The 23982-nt window shown below is 41.5% G+C and overlaps 1 protein-coding gene across 2 annotated transcripts in view; it reads left to right on the forward strand.

Annotated features, from left to right (window-relative positions):
* Window positions 1–21669, forward strand: part of ACSL1 (acyl-CoA synthetase long chain family member 1) — a 47276-nt gene extending 25607 nt beyond the window's left edge. The window contains exons 6-21 of one of the 2 annotated variants that reach the window (XM_060246457.1): window positions 2794–2893; window positions 3339–3517; window positions 5610–5642; window positions 5771–5822; window positions 6357–6430; window positions 8762–8839; window positions 11966–12100; window positions 12298–12432; window positions 14835–14930; window positions 15634–15706; window positions 16962–17050; window positions 17585–17701; window positions 18590–18733; window positions 19347–19448; window positions 19662–19733; window positions 20177–21669. In XM_060246457.1, the coding sequence (XP_060102440.1) occupies window positions 2794–2893; window positions 3339–3517; window positions 5610–5642; window positions 5771–5822; window positions 6357–6430; window positions 8762–8839; window positions 11966–12100; window positions 12298–12432; window positions 14835–14930; window positions 15634–15706; window positions 16962–17050; window positions 17585–17701; window positions 18590–18733; window positions 19347–19448; window positions 19662–19733; window positions 20177–20317 (1620 nt within the window). In that variant the 3' untranslated portion in view covers window positions 20318–21669. Of the gene's footprint in view, window positions 1–2793; window positions 2894–3338; window positions 3518–5609; window positions 5643–5770; window positions 5823–6356; window positions 6431–8761; window positions 8840–8891; window positions 8970–11965; window positions 12101–12297; window positions 12433–14834; window positions 14931–15633; window positions 15707–16961; window positions 17051–17584; window positions 17702–18589; window positions 18734–19346; window positions 19449–19661; window positions 19734–20176 lie in introns of both variants that reach the window. The other variant, XM_060246456.1, reaches the window with a different exon arrangement.
* The last annotated feature ends 2313 nt before the right edge of the window (window positions 21670–23982 follow it).

The following is a 23982-nucleotide window of genomic DNA, read 5'->3' on the forward strand; positions in this document are numbered from 1 at the left end:
TTTCCCTCCTACATAGCCATACAAACAATAAAATGAGTTCTAAAATGTGTTTGTTGTGAAGATCTGTGTGGATAGCCTTCCCATTGGACTACAGTACAGGAGATAGCGTTAGACATGCCTAAGGTGGTAATGCAGTTTCCAGTGGCAGTATGATGCCAAGATTCCCTCTGCCTACTAGTGGTAGTACCATGCCCTACATATAGCATTGGAAACTTTGGTTACTTATATATCCAGGGGAAGTCAAAGCAGTTTCGGCAGCAGCTCCTTCCGTCGTGTCTAGTCCCACCCATAATTCTATCCATGCTAACAATCGAGGAATTAAGTCCCAGGAGTCAAGATACGGCAGATTGCTTCCACTCTCCTTCTTTTCTCTTGGTGCAAAATATCCTAATATGCTACATCTACTTAAAATATTGCCCTGACCTGGATAATCCAGGCTAGCCAGATTTTGTCAGACCTCAGAAGCGAAGCAGAATCAGCCCTGGTCAGTATTTGGGTTGCTGCTCAGAGGCAGGCAATGGGCAAACCACCCCTGGACATGGTTTGAAAACCTTATGAGGGGTCGCCATAAAGTCAGCTGTGACTTGACGGCACTCTCCACCATCCCCATTTAGAATACTGAACCTAAGTGGTTCTTAATGGGTCCATCTGCACAAAGAACAATTTTTAATGGAAGTATTCTTCCTTGCCGATCCTGTTTTCACATATGCAAAACTCAGCAAGTGGCCTTGTTAAAGGCTGACTCTTTCCTGGTAACAGGAGCCAATCAGGCATAGCTCATTTGATGGAGATCTGCTGCTGACTATAAAATGGCCCTTACAACCATCTGAAATGTTGTATGAATTGGCCCATAGCTTGCTTTGCACCTGTGCATGTATTTGGCTGTTGTGTAGTTTTATAGCAGCAGCAAAGTGCAGTCTTCCCACTTGTCTTGTTATCTTGGCAGAGGTGGAACATGTGACCGTTTTGTACTCTGATGGATGAAGATTCTGGTTATTCTTTCGCAATAATATCTCTGACACAGCACTCTAAGCCATTGGCTGCTTACTAGTGCTCTGTCCAAAGTGCTGCCTTTACATATTGCAGTTTAATCTGTGTCCACTGATCCTTTCTTCATCCCCCAGTCTCTTCCTACTGGGATTGTCTCTTGTAGATGACAGTGCTGTCTGTTCCCATTTTCTCACTACTGTCTGATAGGGAATAAGCTGTTGTAGTCAGTATGAGCCCTGACCTGGACTGCCCAGGCTAACCCAGTCTCATCATATCTCGGAAGCAAAGCAGGGAGGCTCGGCTCCGGTTAGTGCTTGAATGAGAGAACATAGAGAGGAAGCCCAGGGTCACTATGCAGAGTCAGGCAATGGCAAGCCACCTCTGAATGTCTCATGGCTTGAAAACCCTACAGCGTGGCCACCACTTGGCTGCAACTTCATGGCACTTTCCACCACTGCCGCCAGTCAGGAAGAAGCTGTGCTGCATTCTACTGGCAGCAACCAATTTCCACTGGCAAGAAGACTGGAGAGTGCCTGTCATGCTTTGTTGCATACCTTTTGCTCTTGCAAATGATCGGGTGTCCATTCCAAGATTTGACAGTGGCCTTTGGATTGAGTTGTGGTGGTGCAGGCCATCAAGAGCACAACTTTTGACTGTACACTAGATGCCACATCCGCATTGCTCATTAGTTTAAACCCCGGGTTCATGTAGCTTAGGTTATCAGTGTGTTTTGCCTCAGATCCTGGTGTAAGTAGAAACGCTACTTCTTGAGTGGAATGCTAGAGCTTGCATTTGGCAGAGGGGTGTGTGCAAGCCAGCTGTGCAAGTTGCACGTAGCAATTGTGTAGCTGTTCACTGGCCAGAGATTTGTTTGGTTTACACACTGACAAATGAATGCACATACTTGTCAATTCCTAGTACACTTTCAGATATGCCCATGACTTATATGATTAAGTGTTGAATAAAATTCAAATACTCCAGTTTTATCCAGTTTCCCCGGTAGAACTAATCAGTTTATATTTCTCTCCTTGGTGATTGTTGTAACAAAATGACCCTTAAAGTAGCCAGACTTTGTGCTCAGGCATGTTTAATTAAACAGAAGGGCATGACCCAGTCTTAATATTTTAACCCATTATTGCATTTTATGTTTAGTGTGTTTAAGATGTGGAACCAATTTAAATGTTTGTTGATGACTTTGATTCTGAATTCTGATTTCGGATTGTAATAAACTTGATTTGAATAAAAATTCTGAGAAGATTGATTTGTGCCGGTGTTCTGTTTCGAGAGGTCTTCTGCATATGGAAAGAAACAAATAGAATCCCCCCCCCCCCAATTGTTAGATCAATGCCACAAAGCCCCATCTGGTTTCTGAATTTTTTTTAAACTATCTGCTAAAATATTAAGCAATCTCCAAGCCTCTTAAAAGCAGCACTGGATACTGTGCCTCTCTGTAGTGTTTCCATAGCATGCATATTCATCTTACTTGAATAGAATATACATTTGAGAAACTTAATGATGTCTTTGTGGATGCATGTTTGAAAGCAGTGGGTGTTTTTATAATGCTGAAAGTTAAGTCCACTGTTCATTTGCTGTGTAAAACATCAGGGATTTTCCCCTTTGCAGCTATTGGAGCTTCACTTAGTTCCCCTAATGGTAACGCTTTTGATTAAAGATATGCATCTATGCTTGAGGCTGGAATTTCTACATTTGAATTAATACTTAAATGTCAGACATCTCAGACAAGTTGGCTGCAGCATTCATGCTTGGCAAATAAGCACTATGTTAATGCTGCTTCTCTTGCAGTGGGTTATCATTGAACAAGGATGTTACACTTACTCCATGGTGGCTGTACCCCTCTACGACACACTGGGGACTGAAGCGATCACCTATATTGTAAACAAAGGTATGTTCTGGATGACTGAGTAGAAGAAATATCTGTATTCTTCTCATTACTCTATTTAGTGAAGAGCCTCTAGTTCAAAATTAACATCAGTAAATACGGCCAACTTTGCAACTGCAAGAATATTTACAGGACTCAAACTGCTCTTGCAGCAGAATACTGACAGAGGACTTGCTGACTATAGGAAAAGGATCCCAGGAATTCAGGTAGTCTACCTGGGTTAAGACAAATTGGGAGAAGTGGCATGAATTTGTTTCTTCTATGCTAGAATCTTAATATACTTTGGGCTTGGTCCCTTCCATGAAACAAACCTCTTGGAGTAAAATGGTAGGTTCCAGACTTGGCTTCCTAATCTTTGACACAGTAATAATTAGACCCAAATGACAAGATGCTTCTGGTTACGTAGGTTTGATTGTTTTTCTCCCTCCCTTCTTTCTTTTCAAATTAGCTGACATAGCACTAGTTTTTTGTGACAAAGGTGAAAAGGCAAAACTTCTGCTGGATAGCACAGAGAAGGGTGACATGTCAGTCCTCAAAACCATTGTGATTATGGATGCCTTTGACAGTGATCTTGTGGCTCGTGGAAAGAAGTGTGGAGTGGATATCATTAGCATGAAAGACTTTGAGGTAAGCAAGGCCACTTCTGCGACTGCTTCCAGTTTGGGTTGTATAGCTTGAATGCCTTCATTGAGGTAAGAAAAAAAAGCAGAATCAAGTCTGTTACAAAATGCTGATCTTTGACCAACAGAATGAAGGCTAAAGGTTAGACTTTATTGTGCAAAAGACTGAATCTCCTGACCAGTTAACAAATTGCCATAGGCATTTCACAATACCTAGCGGACTCTAAACATTTGTCAAGATTAAAGATACACCAACTAGTACAGTTGGTTCAAAGGTTGCATTAATTCTGAAATAACTCCCTTGAGATAAAGAGTTCAGATAAATCTGCATTGAAGTTCCACATTTGCATACCTTAGTTCTGCCACCTTTACGAATGCTTCTAATTAATAAGTTTGTTATTGTGAGCAAAAGGTAGCAAAGGCACATGGTATGGAAATGTGGTATTTCAGTGTATATAAGATACTGAGTTTTTTGTCATAAACTTCTGAGTTGGCATCCCAAAATCTTAACACCTGTACCACATGGTATGAAACAATACTTGCCTTCAAAATACCCAGCACTGATGCCTGTGTTTTCAGTTGAGGCTGAGTAGCAAACTGTGGGGGGCGGGAGTGACGACTGGGGAATGAGAAAGAGATGACGCTTTCTGGATGCGCATGTTAAATCCGGTAGGGAGAACAATGACATCGTATCAAACTGCTCATCTGATCACAGCCGTAATCTAACACTCCTCTGAGCAGTTATTTAACATATTTATATCTCACCTTTCTACTGGCTCAAGTTTGAATCCTTCCTCCAACTTAACTGGCTCTTCCTTTGGAGAAAGGCTACTGGGAGGATGGTTAGATCCTACCCCAGTATGGTTAGGTTCTCATATCTATCCCTGGATGAAAGAGGAGAACGTTCTCAATGAGACATAAGTAGGGTAGTTTAAGTTGTCTTGCTTCTGTCTTGTTCCCTAGCACTTTTAACAACTGCAGTAGCCAAAGCTGTTCATGACAGCTGGAGAAGTAGCTGCATGAAAGATTGACAGTGAATGCTGGCTCAGCATTAGAACTTTTTCCCTCTGGGAACACGGTTGACTTTTTAGGTCACTGTTTCTTCATCACAAAGCTGATTGGCTTTCTACCAGGTCCTAGGACAAAGGTTTACTCTTGAAAAATCTTTGTTCTGGTGCTTGGCTGTTTCCATCTTCTTGTTCAAAAGTGGCTATTGCTACAGCTGAGATGTTACGTTAAAGCAATGTCATGTATTTTTGTGATAAAAAGGGTAAAGGGAGAGATGTGTTCAAGCACCAGTTGTTTCCGACTCTGGGGTGACATCTCATCATGACATTTTCATGGCAGACTTTTTACGGGATCGTTTGCCATTGCTTTTCCCAGTCATCTAGACTTTACCCCCAGCAAGCTGGGTACTCATTTTACCAACCATGAGTTAACCTTGAGCCAGCTTCCACCGGGATTGAACTCAGATTGTGAGCACAGCTTGGACTGCAGTACTGCAGCTTACCATGGGGCTCTTTTGCAGACCCTCTTTTGCCATGTCTCATTAAGCATGCCAAACTAAAATGTAGGGCGGAGGTTTTTAAACACCACTGGAAGCATAAGGTTCTACTTCAGTTGATGAAGGCATCTTTCCATTTTCCTGATGTTGTAATTCTATGTAATTTATTTAGAAACTATGGTTGGGATGTGTGAGGAAGATTACATCCATTGCTTGTGATCAGACTTCATATAAGCTGTTGCTCAGGAAAAATATTAACAGTCCTTCGTTTGCCAAGTGAGGGGAAAGATCATAATGTGTGGACTTAATCTCCTGCCCTGTCCTAGCTTCATGATCTTGAAATTGGGGTATTAGGTTTGTAAAGGAGGTTGGGACTGACTGTACTGTAAGTTCTGTTTTTTAAGGCAGTAAAATTGAGTTTTCATGAATAAAGTGCTGTGGTTGAAGAGTTTTTCCAAGTAATTAGTTTGTTAGTCAAAAGCACTGCCACTCTGGAGGCACTTAACAAGTTGCTAATCATGGCAAAAGTGATGGTGTCTTCCTTTAGCTCTGACTGACTTGTTTCTCATGTGGCTTCTCTTTCCCCCTTTTTAAGGCATCGGGAAAATTCCACAGACACAAACCCGTAGTAAGTACTCAACAGATTGCCAAAATAAAATGAAAACTTGTAATGCATTAAAATGGTTTTGTCTTGCAAACTCTGCATGAATTACTTCCTTCTAAAAGCAAAATAGTAATCTGATCTCTTGTTCTTAGCTTCCCAAACCAGAAGATCTAGCCATAATCTGTTTCACCAGCGGAACCACAGGTAAGTTTGCCTTGAAATAAGTCTGTTCCCACGCTACAGATCTCTCTCCGTGAGAGTTTCTTCCAGAAACACATCACTTTCCCCAACCAGTCCTTATTATTATTATTATTATTATTTAAAAAAAAACTCCTTTCTGGCCTTAAACAGTAATCGTCAGTGTGATCATCTGCTCTTGGCTGACTCTGTAACATGTACTTAGAGATTTCTGTACTGCAGTGTTGTGTAGAAAAGATGCTGTTGAGACTGAAATAGCAGATCCTTTACCAAACTGCTTTGACCACAAGATCTGACAAGACTTCAGTTGTGTCTTGTGGAAAATGCAAATATGAGACATGTGGTAGAGAAGGGAGAATTCTGCATCTCTTGGAGTATCTGTTTCCTAGATGTCCCTTACATATGTTTTTTAAGAAATATGATGATACAGCATTATAAATACCATCATTATATACTATTAGAAATTCCCAGACTCCATTTGCATGCTCACTGTCTCTGCCTGAACTGTTGCCTGTCTGAACATCTCTTTTTTCCCTCTAGGGAACCCCAAGGGAGCTATGATCACTCACCGAAACATAGTGAGCAACATGTCTGCATTTGTGAAGGCTACAGAGGTAAACTTTGCTAATAAAAGATTTGAGAACATGTCTTGGAAAAGGATTCCCTCATGCTTCTTGTAGCATGGAACTTTTGAAAGTTGGCTCTTTGAGCCAGTCAAATGGAACTCTGGGTTCCATCTGCAGAGTATTTCAAAGACAGCACTCTGTGCTCAGCTTCAGAAAGTCTGCAGCAACTTTATTCACGTTAAGTTGTATTACTCTGGACTGCAATGCTATAAGGATTGTTCTTTCTGTGTATGTTAAATGCTTGATAGAATGGTGATTAAGTCTTCCCCACACTGGAGGATTATTTTGGTCAGAAAGTGAAACAGAAGTGCAGCTGACAAATGGAATATTATGTGGGTTGTGGCTGAACTTCTTAGGAGTGGCTGTCTTCCATTCAAATCCCTCAATGTGCAGTATTTGAAGGATTATTGAAAGTATGCAAGATAATAGAGGCCAGTATTACCCTGTAGTGTATAGAAGAGCCACTGCTGGATCTGATCAATGATCCCATCTAGTCTGATATCCTGTTCTACACAGAGCATAAAGACCAACACCTTCCCCTGATGTTGCCTCTGAGGACTTAATAGCCATTGTGAATGTGGTGACCCCAAGACTGGCTTCCCTGAGGTTACATGGAGTTCGTGGATGAGATGAAATTTGAATCAGAGACAACCTGATTTGCCGCTTACATACTTCAACTTCTCTACCAACTTCTCTTCTGGCAAGCTATGAGCTGGAGCCAACCAGCTTTTCTGTTAATGAAAAAGAATATGGGTCCCTTTTGATTACTCAAAAAGGCAGTGTTTGGGGGCTTGTGGCACCTGCATGGACAAAAGCCATACAGGACAGCGGAATTGAGGGAGACTGAAAAAGCTGTCTGGATCCAACTCTTTGCTCTTTGACTGGATGATTTTAATGTTCTGACTGATCTGGAGAACGGGGGAGCGAAATGTTAATTTGATTGATATTCAAGATGTCCAGCTGGATTTTGTCACTTTTGCACCCTTTTCTAATAGAGTTGAATTAAATGCAGGATCAATTACATGGCATTCATTGAAATAGTAGCCTGCTTTCTGCGGGGCATTTGTAAGGCTGCTAAACCATTCCTTGCCTGCAGGGATCTCTGCTGTGGTGTGCCTTGCTTTGCCCTCTGCTTATGGTCATAATTCAGTGTCGATGTTGGTAGATCTGTTAATATGATGAAGGCTTAATATGATGAAGGATCTTACTAAGGGCCAATGGGCTTGGATAGCTTTGTGTAAGCTTCACCCCTCTGTAATCTGAAATGCTAAATGGGACCATTATCCATCCAAAGGCAGGACTGACTGGTTTAAATAATTATTCTCCTCCTCCTCTGTCCATGATTTGGATGGGTACCATGTTCAGCTATAAAGGCTGTGCTGGATGCTTTCAAGCCAGTCTGCAATGGAGAAGATTGGAACCACCTCATATTTTTTTAAAAATAAGAAGATGGGGGGGGGGTGAGTGGCAGGTTTTTAGCCCAAGATCCTTCATTCTAAAGAATAAAGGCTTTTGTGGTGATTATCTGAGCTTAAAACTAATTATAGATATTTTATCAAATTTACACTTAGAGTTATAGATTCCTGGGATGCTATAGCACAGTCATGCTATGGCATTGTAACCATAACTCTGGCATTCTGTATGCAACTGCACTGGGGCACTGGGGCAGTTGCATAGCTGAATCACTTAATACTGTTGTACAGATCTGCTACTTCAGTCTAGAGGGTTAAAGTATTGACTTCTGATTGAACAGCAACATTCAATTCAGCCTTGTGGCCTACTTGGTGTTGCTATGGCCATAGCACTTCAGTACTATGTTAATCACATACCAGTACTGTGGGATATATGAATGACCAGCTTGACTAACTGGCCAAACCATCCTGACTAATTGTAAGGTGGTTCAGTCTTGCTGGTAGCTTTGAAGCCAGGGCAGACTTGGGCTCATGCCCACTACATAATTTGCAGCCTATCCAATGGCTTTGATTCTATATACTGCTACTTCTGTTTTTGTTTTCTATTTGGTTTAGGTGTTTTTGTTTTTTTGATTGGCATGAAAATTAATAATTGCCCCCCCCAAAAAAACAATCTTAACAGCATCTTAACCAAATGAAATAATGTGCGTACAGATCTCCTTGGTTTCAAGGTCAAATGTGTAACCAAAATGATAACTCAACCTCAAATTCATTTTTAAAAGTTATTTAGTACTGAGAGCTATGGCAATCTGTTCTTGTCCTATACAAATCACAGTGATCTTCTGTTTTAATACTTAACCTAATGGGTTTCTCTTCTTCCTTGCTTTGCTGGTGCTTTCCCTCACAGAAAGCAGTTTTTCCTTCTCCAGAAGATACCTTAATCTCCTTCTTGCCCCTGGCTCATATGTTTGAGAGAGTGGTGGAGGTAGGCATTTGTGTCTTCTATGTTGTTGTTAAGAAACCTTGTCTCTTTGCAGAGTGGCTATGTAGTGACTCCCAGCGACACACACATTTCCTTTTTGCCTCTTGCCCATATGTTTGAAAGAATAGTCCAGGTAAGTTTGTTTTGGGCGGGGAACAATATTGGTCCACCTTCCTACCCACAGCAAGCAAGCCCCTCATCTGTAGTTCAAAGGTGACTGAAATATATGTTTAATGTTTTGGAAACTGGCTCACTTTCTTTCCTAATCTGATAGACATTTCTGGAAAAGCTTCTCTAGTAGTGCTGATTATTCAGCTCTAAGAAAATACATGTTTTAATTGTGGAAAGTCATTTGGGTTCAAGAGAGTTGTTCTTGTAAATTAAACACCAGTTTCTGCAAAGCTAAGAGGAGTCAGTTTGGCCTGTAGTACAGACTGCATATTAAGATGGGTTTCCTTCTACTTTTATGGAATGTCAGATTGGGCCCTAACGGCAAATTCAGCTGGGGCACTTTTTGTCTAAGTTGATGAGTTGCCTTTGAGAAACACTAGGAAGGAAATGGTAAGCTAAGCAAGTAAACTCTGACATGGAGTTTTTGATATCAGTCTATCCATTCAGCTGCCTCACTCTTCTGCTGTAGACAGCCACAAGCTAAAATCTGTAATTCATTCTGCTCATTCATATGGATGCTTTTTCCTAAAACTACTCAGGAGAAGATTGAGGCTCACAAAACAAAATGTCCTGCTAAACATACAGAAAGAAGGACCATGATCAGCCTGACAGCATAGTATCATAGAAGAGCACTGTGAGGACAGTGGTAACAAGAAAATACCATTTGCTGCTTGTTTGCTTTCAATGTGCCAGTTACAAAACTGGGAAAGAAGAATGTGCCTATGTAATTCTAGCTGTAAAAGGATTACCCTGCTGTTGCACCTCACCCTTTAAAACCACAAAAACAGCAGAGGAATGTTCTGTTTTGTTGTCATGATATCCCTGCTGTGCATTTGGTTTCAAATGTTAATAATGGAGAGATTTCACATCTGCAGTGCTGATCTCTCTTGCTGGTCCCTTACCTTGTCTCAGCACCATAGCTAATAAGACAAAGCACACCTATTGCAGTTAACAAACCTGTTCCTGTTATAGCCCTGACAGGAAAGAGAATGAATCCAGGTGTGGCTTCACAGCATTGCCCTCTGTTCTGGCTGACCACTTGTTGCCTTGCCCAGTATACCCGAGTGTTTTAGAATGTCTGAGGCCCTCCTTTTAGCAAATAAAATAAGGTGAGAAGAGGGCCGGGCAAAACTACCAGTCTCGTTAACTGTATTGCATGGTTCTCTATGCTTCTACTTGGTACTGGAGTCACAGCTTTTCATAAGGAGTTAGCCAATTATGTGCATGGAACACTGGTAAGTTAAAACAGTCAGTACCCCTTTCACTGTGTCACTATTAAAATAAGTTTCAAGTGTTCTTGATGAATATTCCCTGGTTTAAACGTGCTAATGAGAGATAGTAGGCTGTATATATTCCACTGTGCTCTTCACCCAGCTGTTCCTTGCCACTTCTCCCCCCTCCCCATGATATCGTTGGCCCACAAGCCTGAGAAAGCTTTGATATGGAGAGAGCAAATCTTGGCTTTGGACTTGGCTTGTAGGAAGGTAAGCAAAGCTCTGCACAGGAAAAAGAAATGCTTAGCAGTCAGGATTAGGGACTATGAAGCCTTAAGAAGTCTGTAAACTTGATGACTGAGCTCATATGCACATATCTTCACCAAGCCAGTATCTTTATTATCTGAAGATGTGTGCATGCACACAAAAGCTTATTTCTCAGAATTAAACTATGTTGTTCTTAATGGTGCCACTGGAGTCAGACTTCATTTTGTTGCTTCAGACCAATGTGGCTACTGACCTGGATCTAGTTCCCTTTACTGAAGCATCTTTTGGAACCACTGGATTGTAACAGAGCCTTGTTAGCGTTATTAAAAAAAAAACCCTCGTGAACAATGCTGTTTTATATAGTTTGTGGAATGCCCATAGAGTGGAAGCTTTCCTGACCTCCTCAGGTAGGCCATTCTGTAAGGAAGAGGCCACTTCAGAGAATGCATTTGTGTGGGCAGTTGCTGACCCTGCAGAAGGTCCTGCTCAGATAAGCAATGTTGTCATGGTGGCACAAAGGAGAAGGCAGTCCTGTGGCTAGGAGGTTCCAAGGCCATGCAGGGCTTTGTCTGTAGATGGCCATTGCCTTGAATTGAAACTTGTAACTGATGAGCAGCCGCTGGAGTGACTGCAGAATGGGTGTAATATGGTGTGCTCTGCCTGTCTCCTAATAACTAAGCTGCAGAATTCTGCAGTAGCTGGAGTCTCCCAAGTTAACTTTTGAGGGGACGCCTATGTAGAGTGCATGACACTAGTCTAATCTCAATGTTATTGTGGCACGGGGAAAAGTGGCCAGATCAGTGGAATCAAAGTAGAGGGCCATCTCCCAGGTTCAACTAAGTTGGGAAAAGAGCATTCTTTGCAACTGTGTTAACTTGCTGATCCAAAAGGAATGCTGGGTCCAGTATAAGCCACAGGCTCTTAACCAAGCCAGCAAGGATCAGGTAAACAGGGTGGCTTATGTAGTTCTCCCTTCCTCACTTTTTACCCACACAGCAATTGTGTGTGTATATCAGATGTAAAAGTATGTGTGACTTGCACAAGCATCTGAAATGAGCTCTGATGCATGAAAGCTGTGTGTGGGGGGCGGGAATTGTTAGTCTTTAATATGCCATTCGACTTCTGTTTCATTTGACTGGTTTCCCTGTGAACTTTGTGGTCTAGTAAAAAAGCTCTCTACCACTTCATTGCTTGAAAGCCTCAGGCACATGGTGGAAGAGGCACTTACTAGGACTTGTAATACTGGTGGGTTGAAGGAAGTAATTATTGAAGTTGAATGTTTTTATTGGATCAGAGCACAAATGCACTGCTTTATTTAACAGACTATATACTGGCAAGTGCGTATGAAATTGCCATCCAGAGGAACTTGTGGTTTGATGGGTGATGCTGCTTAACACATGTATATAGAACTTTTCTCAAGATGGAGAAAAAAAATCAAGTTTGCTTGCCCTTAATCTTCTGTCACCTTGTTCTACAGTGTGTAATTCTCTGCCATGGAGCTCGGATAGGATTTTTCCAGGGAGACATCAGGCTACTTATGGATGACCTTAAAACTTTACAGCCTACAGTGTTTCCTGTTGTGCCAAGGCTTTTGAACAGAATGTTTGACAAAGTAAGTCCACAGAAGACTGAAGGACATCAGTGCTTTCTTCTGTACCTTCATGCAAGTTCAGAGAACATGTCCAGTTATGAACATTCACTCGACATGGCCATTGTCACTTGCTGCATCCCAGATGATTTGTTGATAAGCTTGTGACAAATCTCAGGCTGCTTTTCCTGCATATAATAATCATGGTTGTCTTTCCTTAGATTTTTGGACAAGCAAATACTTCACTTAAGCGGTGGATACTGGATTTCGCTTCCAAGAGGAAAGAAGCAGAACTTAGAAGTGGCATCATTAGAAATAATAGCCTGTGGGATAAAGTGATCTTCCGCAAAATACAGGTAACTACAAAAATGCATTTTCAAATGTACCAGAGCAGGGAAGTCATCAGCCCCCTCCATTCGCCCTGGGAAGTGATAGAGCCTCTGAAAGAAGCGGAAGCAGCTGTATCCCAAGTATACCCCTGTATTTCTTTAAAAAAATATTTCCAAATGCCTAGTTCAGCTTCTCTCACACTTCTGAACCATTTTGCTGCAACTGGCAGGGCAGGAATTGTATTTGTAGATGTTAACATTCATGTAAAAAAGCCTGCCTCATTGCATGTGGAAAACTAGTAGGAGAAAGGCTGGTTTTCCAGAAGCAGGAAATAATTGACATGGAGGGGGGGGGGGACATTCAAATCCCACATCTGTCTAAAATAGTAATTCACCTTTATGGTCTTATTAATCCAACTTGTATTGACTTCATTAATCCAACTTGTATTTGGCTGTCAGAGTATGCATGTGAGGCCAGTGTTTCTCTGGTCTGGGACTTTAATGTAACAGCATAATTCAGTTTGATGTACCAAGAAGGCAGTTCCAGAGATGCTTCTCAATGTGGACATTTTTTTATAGTTTACTGTGTAAGCGAAATATTTAGAAATGCTTTTTGTTTGAAAGGACTCAAAGCCTCTCAGACTCTCCGTTGCCTGGCCAAGCACAACAGAATGAATCCAAAACCACTTGGAGTGCAGTTTTCATGTGGCCATCATGTAGAAGGAGCTTGAAATGCTTCCTTGTAGTGGCTGCTTCATTTGTGTGATGGGACAGCCCGTAAAGGAAGCCGCTACATATGCTGTTGGCTGGTACATAAGAGCAACAGCTGTTGAGTTGCATATAACAGCTGTAATGCATGAAATAGCCTTTAAGTCCACTGCAAAACGTATTCACTATACTGTACACTTTAGCTGATACAAGTACCAGGGTGCAGCGATTAGCGGTGGATTGGAGAGATCCAGGGACAAATTCCCACATAGCTGTTTATTTACTGGAGGATCTAGTGGGAGAGTTGCATGCTCTCTCAATTGAGCCTGTTTTACACTGCTGAATTCTAATGTTGTTGTTGTGAAGGAAGATAAACCACATATGCATCCTGAGTTCCTTGGAAGACAGGCTGGACAAAAATGTCCTTTTACTCCTGGGGATTACGGCAAGAATCTTTGTGTACCAAATATGAAACACAAGGATGAAACTTAACTCAGAGTTCAAATGCAAAGGCTTTACATAACAGCAGTATTAGTCTTCACACCTCATTATTAGAGGCATTTCAAAGAGAGTACTATGTCCTGAATGATTTCAGAGTGCATGTTTTTTAATAGGTGGATTACTTCTCTGCTGCAGGAGTTAGGCTTATCAGTTGAAGCTTGTTTACTAGTCCTTTTGCGGTTTTTTAAGAGTTCTTCTTTTAACTTAAAAATTTATCTGCTGCCCACTGTAACTTGAAGCACTGGATCTATATCCATTATATTCTTAATGGATGATTTTAATAAGGAAATATGATGCACCCTGTCAGGCTGCAGTGAAGGACCAGTTGTAATGTTAAGCTTATACATATAGTAGCAGCAAAAGAACCCTGTAATACCATGGGCAATCTCTCGGGGTCTTCTTGCATGAGGGAAGCAACATCTCCTTTCAGATGGATGGCTCCAAACCTTTTCCTGCCAGTTTTCTCCCACTCTTTTTGCAAGAAGCTCAGAGCAATTTTTATCCATTTTATCCATGCAACACCTGTTAGGCTGAGAGGAGGCAATTGGCTCCAGGTCATCCAGTGAGCTTCCTGGCTGAGCATGTCTGCCTGCTCTCTACACTTTGCCCTTGCTAAACTGCTAGATTCCACTACGGTTTTCCTTCCTCTTCCTGACATGGGATTCCAAAGGAGGCCCATTTATGCATTGGTTTCCTAAAGTGCATGTTTATGCTCTTCACTGAGCACAGAACTCTTATTACATCTTGGGGCAGTTCTAGGAGAAGAAATTAGCATGATAGCCAGCAGTATTTTAATGGAGCTGTCTGGGGCAATGATGCTCTGTATTGTTGGTGCTTGGGGGTGGGGGGTGGGCAAAGTGGAAGGGCTTCTAGACCCACTTGTAAAGCTCCTCATGGCACTTGGGTTTTTTGAGGTTTTTTTGCCACTGTGTGACACAGAGTGTTGGACTGGATGGGCCATTGGCCTGATCCAACAAGACCTCTCATGTTCAGTACATTTGCAAGGGATAGTCATTAATGGAATTCATTACTATGAGCTATGTGGCTACAGTCTGTGATTCCTAAACACACATACTTGGGAAGTGGGGAGATATATTTAAATCAGCCAGGCTTCATCTTGAGTTCTATTTGGAAGTGTATTCAAACCATTTTCTCCATGAGCCTTTCTTTGAAGCTGCTGTTAGAGTAGAGCTAATGTTGTGGATGTTTCTTTCTTTTAGGCAAACCTTGGAGGAAAAGTAAGATTAATGATTACAGGGGCAGCTCCTGTATCTGCAAATGTACTGACTTTCCTAAGAGCAGCTCTTGGTTGTCAGGTGAGATTGCATTAACGCTATATTATATTGCCTAACTTTAATTTTTGCCTTATAGGCATAGGATATGCAGAGGTCCTTTCTGCAAAGCAGTCCCTATGTGATCAGCGCCATCCGAAACAAGCTGTTATAGCTGTGCAAACCCATGACTAGTATGCTCTGTGCATTGCCACAGTGTTAGGTTGTGGATTAGATGCCAAATTTGATTATGTTGTGGGAATATAAAATTCAGCAGACCCTCTTAATTGGGGGAAGCGGATAGCAGCTGGCCTAGGGAAGCTATTAATCTGCTTCTGATCATTAACAAGATTATAAGGCATGTAATGGATGGCGGAAGACTTTATGCACAGAGGATTTGCAGGATAAAATGAATAAAGATCAAGAGTAGTTTTTATTAATCTGCACGTATGTGCACACAGGCAAACTTGTAGCTCATTTAGTCATAGAGCTCAAAGCCCTGTGGGTTCTTACGGTTCCCAGACAGTTTCCTCTCCAGGGACCTGCTTGGTTCAGCAAGGTTGCTGCCATGCATGCTTTCAAACCCTACTCTGGGCCTAGTCCTTATGCGTACAGGGGCTCTGTACATGGTGATCCTGTGGGGTCTCTTTAGTCCCATTTCTGAGTTGTAGAGACAACAGCATGCTATTCCATCAGGGCCCTGATCTTGTTAGAAGAACTCCAGTAACTTGTGTCTTCTGCTTAACAGTTTTACGAAGGCTATGGACAGACGGAATGCACTGCTGGGTGTTCTTTAACTGTGCCTGGTGACTGGACTGCTGGTAAGAATTCCCTTGAGTGGACATGAGCTGTTTTTAAGCTATAATAGTTCTAGGCTGGACACAGATGTTGCCTGACTTACTAAGTAAGAAGTAGATTCAGTTGGGTAGCCATGCTGGTCTGAAGCAATAGAACAAAGTTTGTGGCACTTTTAAGACAAACAGAGTTGTATATTATTGTTATTTATATTCCACCCATTCCCTCGTGGGGGCTCAGAGTGGAGTACATCAAATATATGATAATAAAAACAAACAATTAAAACAGCTAAAATCATAATAAAATCAGTTACAGCATCAAGCTCAGAAACTAATCAGCGCTTTACATGCCATGTATTATGAGTTTAATTCTGGGTATAAACATGCACACAAAAGCTTATACCCAGAATTAAACTTTGTTGGTCTTAAAGATGCCACGGGACTCAAAGTTGTTTTAAGTAGGAAGTAGTTCACAAATACCAGCATTTCTAGCTTAATAGGATTGTTATATCTTGTAACTTGCCATTATAGTATACTTGCAACATGCAAGTTGATATGAGATGATAGGCTTCAGCTTGCCCACACACGTACTAGTCATTTTGAAAATAAGTTCCTGAAGAGATGGGTGGAAGGGGTTGGAGGAGGACTTTCCAGGCTATCAGAGCTTCCTTGTCTGGAGTCTACAGTCCTGAAGTTACGCTTCACCTTTTTGTAAACACATCTTTCTCCATCTAATCTAAACTTGAACCGAATTTGTACTAAAATCTTCATCTTGTTGCTTGAAACTCTTGAGAAAGGCCTAGAGGCATCAGTATAGCAAATCTTTCAGCTAGGAGGACCACAGTGCGCCAGGAGCATGGTGGACTTGTTAGTTAGGAGGTGTTTGACTGTGCTTTTCCAGGGGCTGAAGCTATGGTAGTGGATTAATAGTTCTTCCATAGAGAAACACCAAGTAAATAAATAGGGCTTATGTTAGACATGAGATTGTATTTCAGCATTGTGGCTTTAAAAACGAATGAAAGAGGGGGCTTAAGAGAACATTTGGCAGACTGTGACAGTTTGAATGATCAGCTCTCGTATCAGAAGCCTTGATGTCCTTTTCAGGTTTAAAATGTATGGATTTGAGATGAATGAATGCTGTGTGAGAACAATAAGTAACACTATCCGAAGGATAGCATTTTTGCCTGGGTAGCCTTAAGAGTATAAGATTATAAACTTGGCGGCCTCATCAGGAAATTGGAGTGCCACTCCCTTGCTTAAAAGGCCTTTATTTCCTCAATAGGCCATGTTGGTGCCCCAATGCCATGCAATATTATAAAGCTTGTTGATGTGGAGGACATGAACTATTTTGCTGCCAAAGGAGAAGGTGAGGTAAGTAGCACTTGGTTCCAAGGAGTAGCCCTGCCAGACATCCTCAACTTCCAGTTTCGGTGACTTGAAAACAAAGCATGCCATTTGTATCCTATTAAAAGCAAATCAGAAAAAATCCCCCTCTACCACAATGGCTCTGGATTGTGAGTCCTAGCTTGATGCAGCTTGTCAAATACGGTAAGTGCGAAATATTCAGTGCTAGAGCATCTGCTTTGTATGCAGAAGATCCCTGCTTCAATTCCCAGCAGCACCTCTAGTGAAAAGGATCGGGTAGGAGATGATGTGAGAGACCTCTGCCTGGGGATTCTGGAGAGCTGCTGGCCATCAGAACAGGCAGTACTGTCCCTGACAGATCAGTGATCTGACTTGGTACAAGGCAACTTCATGTGTTTACGCTCATTCTTACTGATTATTATGAGGCAGAATCCCTCTTGTTCCAGTGTGTTGAACGAAGTCAACCATTGGCTTCTGACACTCCGTCTAATACTGGAAGCTATTTTGCCTGTCTTACAGTAACTTGTTCTACTACTTCAGGTGTGTGTGAAAGGGCCAAACGTATTCCGAGGCTATCTGAAGGATCCAGAAAAGACTGCAGAAGTTCTTGACAAAAATGGATGGGTACACACTGGAGATATTGGGAAATGGTTACCTGTAAGTGAATCTCTCCTATATGAATCTGAAACATCTAGAAACTAAGGTTTTTTTCTGCAGAAAAGATACTTTTTTCCTCTAGTACTTCAGGCCTTGTTATGCAGTGGCCACGTTGCACCTTTGACGTGCACAGCACTCTTACAGAGTAAAAGATAAACAAAGTTTGAGTCCAGTGGCACCTTTAATACCTTGAATAAAACTTTGTTAAAGGTGCCACTGGATTCAAACTTTGTCCTGCTGCTTCAAACCAACACAGCTGCCCATCAGAGTAAAAGATGTTGACCATTTTCACACACAGCTCACCTCGCAGTCACAATCCTGTTCCCTCCGCAGCGTCTGGTCGGATTTCCCACCATCTGTGCCGAAGTTACAGGAAGTGCCGCAGCTTTTGCGTAGCAAACAAAAACCGCTAAAACCCAGTTTACGTTTGCTACACAAAAGCCGCGGCACTTCCTGTAACTCCGGCGCTGATGGTGGGAAATCCAACAGATGCTGCGGAGGGAACAGGATTGTGACTGCGAGGTAAGCTATGTGCGAAAACGGTCATTGAGTCTCTGCCTTGAGGAACTTGAGATCTAACATTTTAATTAAAGGAAACAAGCAAATGAAAGGGAAATGGATGGTGCTGGGGTTAGGTGTTCATTTTTTGAAGTACATGAGCTTGCCTTCAGGGGGTTGTGCCAAAGGCACTCAAGACACAGGATCCTGCCCAAAGACTAGGACAGAACAGTTGTGTTTAAAGTTGATATTAGGATAGGGTCGCATTTCAAAAGCTGCACCTTGACTTTGTATTCTGTTTTACATAGTAACTCTGACCTGCGGTAGGAAGAATAAGAGAGATTTGCCGCTTATGGCTAGAACTGGACTGACTTCTTTCTTCTTTTACAGAATGGTACCCTGAAGATAATTGACAGGAAAAAACATATATTCAAACTTGCTCAGGGAGAGTATATTGCACCAGAAAAAATAGAAAATGTTTATGCCAGGAGTGAACCTGTTGCTCAGATCTTTGTTCATGGGGAAAGCTTGCAGGTGGGTATCTTGTTCAACTGAAACATCTAGTGGGGAAGTTTAGCCTTCAGAACACAGGAGTATGTAGGCTTAAAGGCTTTGATAGGTTTGATTATGATACAAGTTTACTTTAATGTGTTCAGCTAGCAAATATGTTACATTAATGCTGAAGTGTATACTAGGCCAAGGATAGCTGATAGTAAATTAAAAGTAGGAATTTAGGAACCTGAAGATGGCTGAAAAGCTTTCTGTGTTTAGTCTTTAACTTACTTTTTAAGATCATATGATTACATCTAGCACCGCTTGCTACTTGACCTTTCTCTTGCTCTCTTTTAATTGAACACCTAGAAATGAATTGTGGGTTAGGATTTAAGCAGTTTAGTGGTGGAAAGTGTCATCAAGCCACAGCCAACTTATGGTGACCCTATAGGATTTTCCAGGTGAGACAAACAAACGTGATTTGCCTTTGCCTATCTCTGTGTAGCAATCCTGGTCTTCTGGGTAGTCTCCCATCCAAGTACTAACCAGGGCTTGATCCTGCTTAGCTTCCAGCATCTGACAGGACCAGGCTAGTTTGGGCCATCCAAGTCAAGGCTAAGCAGTTTAAACATGCTTTTTGTCTGCTTGTTGGTAGGGTTTTCTAATAGCAATTGTGGTGCCAGATCCAGAAGTTTTATCCAGCTGGGCCAAGAAAAGAGGACTTGGAGGCTCCTATGATGAACTATGCAAAAACAAAGTAGGTCATTTGTGACTATGTAAGTTCTCCCATAGGTTCTGAGTACTTACTTTTTCAAATAGTATTACAAATCTGTTTTTACAAATAATATTAGACTTGGTTTTTCTCCTGTTCAGGCAGTATACTGCTACTGTGAACTCCTGGGTGGGTGGTTGCTTATAGAATTTGGTAAGTCTATCCCTACTATCTAATATTCATTCTGGATCTCAATAGGATATCAAGAAACACATTCTAGAAGACATGTTGAGAGTTGGGAAAGAGTTTGGCTTGAAGTCATTTGAACAGGTGAGAATCTCTACAGATGTGTGCTGTATTAAATTATTAGTAATCAAGCTTTCTATTGAGTGTATACTTTTGGACTCAAAGTAGCAAAATTCATCCTAAAAAGAGTCCTTTCAGCTGGTTTTAGATGTAGGACTGAGCTGAAGGGAATACAGATCTTACAGCAGTGCTGTGACGAAAATAAGAATGGACGAGATGAAGATGGCCTTTTCTTGTGAAAACAAGTGGTTGTTTTTGCTTTATAACACTAAATAGCTCAAGACGCATGACAAAGTTTTAGTAAGATGCAAATGTATTTAAATCTTCAACTACTTATCCAGACACCATCTTGGATCTTCTAAAGTGCTTTCCCTTGTAGAATTTCTCTTTATGTGGAAGAAGCTTGCAAAATCTGTCTGCTCTTAGACTAACTTATAAATGTTTGGTTTTCTACCCCTCACCCACAGGTTAAAGCCATTACCCTTCACTCTGAAATGTTCTCTATTGAGAATGGCCTATTAACGCCAACATTGAAGGCAAAGAGACCTGAGCTGCGCAAATACTTCAAATCCCAGATAGAAGAACTCTATTCGAATATCCAGATGTAAACTGAAGCAAAACTGTTGGAGAGAACAGCATTTGCTGTTTGACCTTCATATCTGTAAATTAACTGCAGCAAACATAGCAAAGGAAACTGTGCAATCATTAACTTTTTACGCAAAAGGGTACTCGACATAGGAATCCTGGAGAAAAATGGAACACTGCCTTACTGTCCACTGGTGTTGCAGACCATTTTTTATATGGTGACATACAACTTCCTCAATGAGCCTTAAACTGTAAATGCTATCTGTATGTGATTTGTAAGTTATTTAAGACTTTCTCAGCCAAAAAAAAGTGACTTGCCAAGGCATGTTAAAGGGATGTGTGTTGCTAGCACATGTATTGTCTTTAGTATATTGTACATCTGATGAATTTCCTAAAGGTTTGGCATTTGAAGGCTTTTCAGGGCAACACAAGAAGGGAGCACTGAGAAGACAAGGCGTTTTGCTTGCTTATGTTTGCTCAGAACTTGGGCAGGCTCCCTGCTGACTAGCTGGAAGCTTTATTTGGTTCCTGGGCATTGAAATGCATCCTGACACATGATGATCAGATAGTGTAGAGAACTAGCTTGTGCATCTTTGATCTTCTGCTCTGAAAGTCTAGATGAAAACTACCAGTGCAACACGAGGAAACTTCTTCAGGACCTCCAAAGATGGGTTGTGGCAACAGCATGCTGGAGAATGAGGTTGAGGGGGGTGGCAGTGATCTGGGGCTAGTGATCTCTCTCTGTCTTTGCCAGCCACTAGATTGCTTCCGCAGAGCAGGCTAAACCTTGATCATTTTAACATGCTGGTCTTTGTACAAAGCTTCTGTCTTATATCCACTGAACGTAAAAGAGGATGGAGGGAGTAAAAAGTAACTGAGGAACTTCATTGAAATGAATGTAATCAAAATTAATCTTGGATCAACTAGGTGTAAAGAACAAGAAAAGCCAACAGAAGGGAATAGGATGTGGGTTAATACGGGACAGCACTGGGGATGTGGGGCGGGGGGAGAAGACTTCACTACCAAGTGTGTACATCTGTTTGGAGGAGAATGGAATTGAGATGCCTTGTAATAATCCAAGCTTAGATTTTGTTTTTCATACAGCAGTCATTAATTTCTGTTAAATGTATGTACAAGCACAACAAAAAGTTTGCACTAAAAATTGTGTGATTGTAATGCACTACCCTGCGGCATAATTTCATTACACGTATACCCAAATTGTACACCAGTATCCAAGCCAATACTCCTAGAGTATTCTGTCATTTGTTACATTGGAGTTGAAATGTTTGCTTAGTGTTGGCTATTTCTATATTTTATAAAACCAAAATTTCCAAAAACCAATGAAGGAAACCAAAATAAATATTTCTGCATTTAATTGAAGTAAATCTTTTGTTGTTGCTGCTGCTTTAAATTGATCCTAAGAACTGCGGCTTCTCTGATGGAAACCAATTATAATGCAGCTAGTATGTTCAAGGGAAGTGGAACACTGTTGGCTATAAAAAGAGCAAGTCTGTTTTTGAGTTCTTTTCATACCATTTGGGATCTGAAACAATGGAATGTAGAGAAAGTACTAGCTGTTACACAGCAATCTCCAACTTGCTACATCCAAAACATGTAAACCCTGGAAAGGCAGTAGCCCCCTTTCTGGGTCATTCCTTTGCTGACCTAAGAATGGCAGCTCTCAAACAGAGAAGTTTCAAGAGGAGATTAAAACATGAGATTGCTGAATTTGAGTTAATTCACAAGTTTTGAACTGCCCTCCCCTTTGCCCAGGACTCAGAATTCTTATCTCACTATAGATGATAATTTTCTTCCCCCAAGCTTTCTCCCTTCCCCCTGGCTCTAATGATCCCCATTGCAATGCTCATTGTACCTCTGCATCCTGAGTTCCTCCTTTGCAACACCCCTCCCACCTTCTGACTTGGATATAAGGACTCAGCTCTCCACTCCATCTGATGGAGATTTGACTCTCAAAAGCTCATCTGCCTCCCCCGCCCCCCCGCATCTTGTTGGTCTCTAAAATGCTCCTGGACTTGTATCTAACTGCCCCTTTCTGAACTATCTCACTCAGAGTTTCCTGTACTTGACCTTTGCAGAGCCACACAATTTCTCTAATATGTCAGAACTGCTGAGAAACTAGTAAGGACATGAATAGAAGCTGCCTAGAACTCCTTAAGTTTAGAGCAAAATAACCTACAGTCTGCGAATGATTCCAGGAAGCAACTAGCATCTCAGAGGAACAGCTGCCTTGGCTTGCAGCTAGATTCTGCAATGGGCAGAACACATTTGTTGCTATAAAACATAGCTGTTCTTTCTTTCCTGGACTCCTCCCTCCCCAAATCTTGGGACATAATTTGCTAATGAGTCTTGATGATGTACAAATAAAATTGCCAGTTAAGTCAATTTCTAGCTCTCTACCATCTGAGTGTGGTTTATATTCAGTTGGATCAGAATGCACAAGGAGTGTGCCAATTCTCCTGTTCTTAGCCTTTTATTTAAATTTGTACATAGGCAATACACTGCAGGAAGTGTTCAAGAATTCTCTGTGACTGTCACCTTGGTATATTAGGAGAAGGCTATACCTACTGTTGCACTCGATTTTAAGTTATAGGACTATGCTTAGATTGGAGTTTGCACAGCGCTCACTGGAGTTCAGGGCCCTTCAACTTAGCACTGGAGGGCCTCTTTTCAATGCCCAATTGAGCTGCCCAAAAAATGTGTGTTTGTGTGAGGATGTCTTTTACATTAACTAAAGGAAGATTCCTTTAGAAAAGTATGAGAAAAATGTGTGGATAGTCAGTTTGAGTTTCTTGGTTCCCCTTTTATTTACAAATATGGCTATTCTGATGTGTGGTGGGAAAGGGTTGAGTTTTACCATGCCAGCACAGAGGCCCATGCAAGGTGTGCGTGCTCTACTCTCACAGTGGTAATTCCCTCCCCATCCCTCATATCTAAGCCTCCTTGCAGCTCCTGGTCACAGGTGTACTTTTATGTCAGGCAGACTGAATGTCCTGCCAAACTGCAAAACTCGGAGTGTGGGTGTCGCTAGAACTCTGTATTCTGATCACGACTGCTGCTGTGCATCTGGAGCAACAGAGACCATGCATCACTTCATCTTATTCTGTGACTGAGGAACACCACTCAGAGACCTCTGGATTACATCTGTCCTGAGTAAATATCAGCTGCCTGTCAAATGCCACATGATCTCATTTTTTGCGGGCAGACACCAAGCTGGAAATAACACATTCTGTTGCCAGATTTCTAGCACTTGTGGTTTCTTTTTGTTGTCACAGAGATGGGTTTTAATTCATTGTATTTTAATATTTGCTGTGTTGTATTTTATCCTGCATTTGTTTCGACTTTACTCAAGATCCTTGGTCAGATGATGAGAATAATAAAAGGGAAGGATAGTGTGCAAATAAGGAACAAAAAACAAGACAAACCCAAACTATTCTGAGGCTTATTAAATCCTAAATTGCAATAATTGGGTCTTTAGAAGATTGAAAGAGGAAGTGTTGAACTTATTTGTGCAGGTATCTACCTACAGAAAACTTTAAAACCCTGGGGATGCTGTAATGGGATGGTTATAGGATACTTTGTGGCCCATACTACATTAAGATGTATCACAGAAAAGTCCTGCCTTAAAAAGGTAGATATCCAGGACTTTTTTTTGTAGAAAACACCCAGC

This window comes from Heteronotia binoei, chromosome 9, assembly GCF_032191835.1.
Source record: "Heteronotia binoei isolate CCM8104 ecotype False Entrance Well chromosome 9, APGP_CSIRO_Hbin_v1, whole genome shotgun sequence".
NCBI classification, from domain to species: domain Eukaryota; kingdom Metazoa; phylum Chordata; class Lepidosauria; order Squamata; family Gekkonidae; genus Heteronotia; species Heteronotia binoei.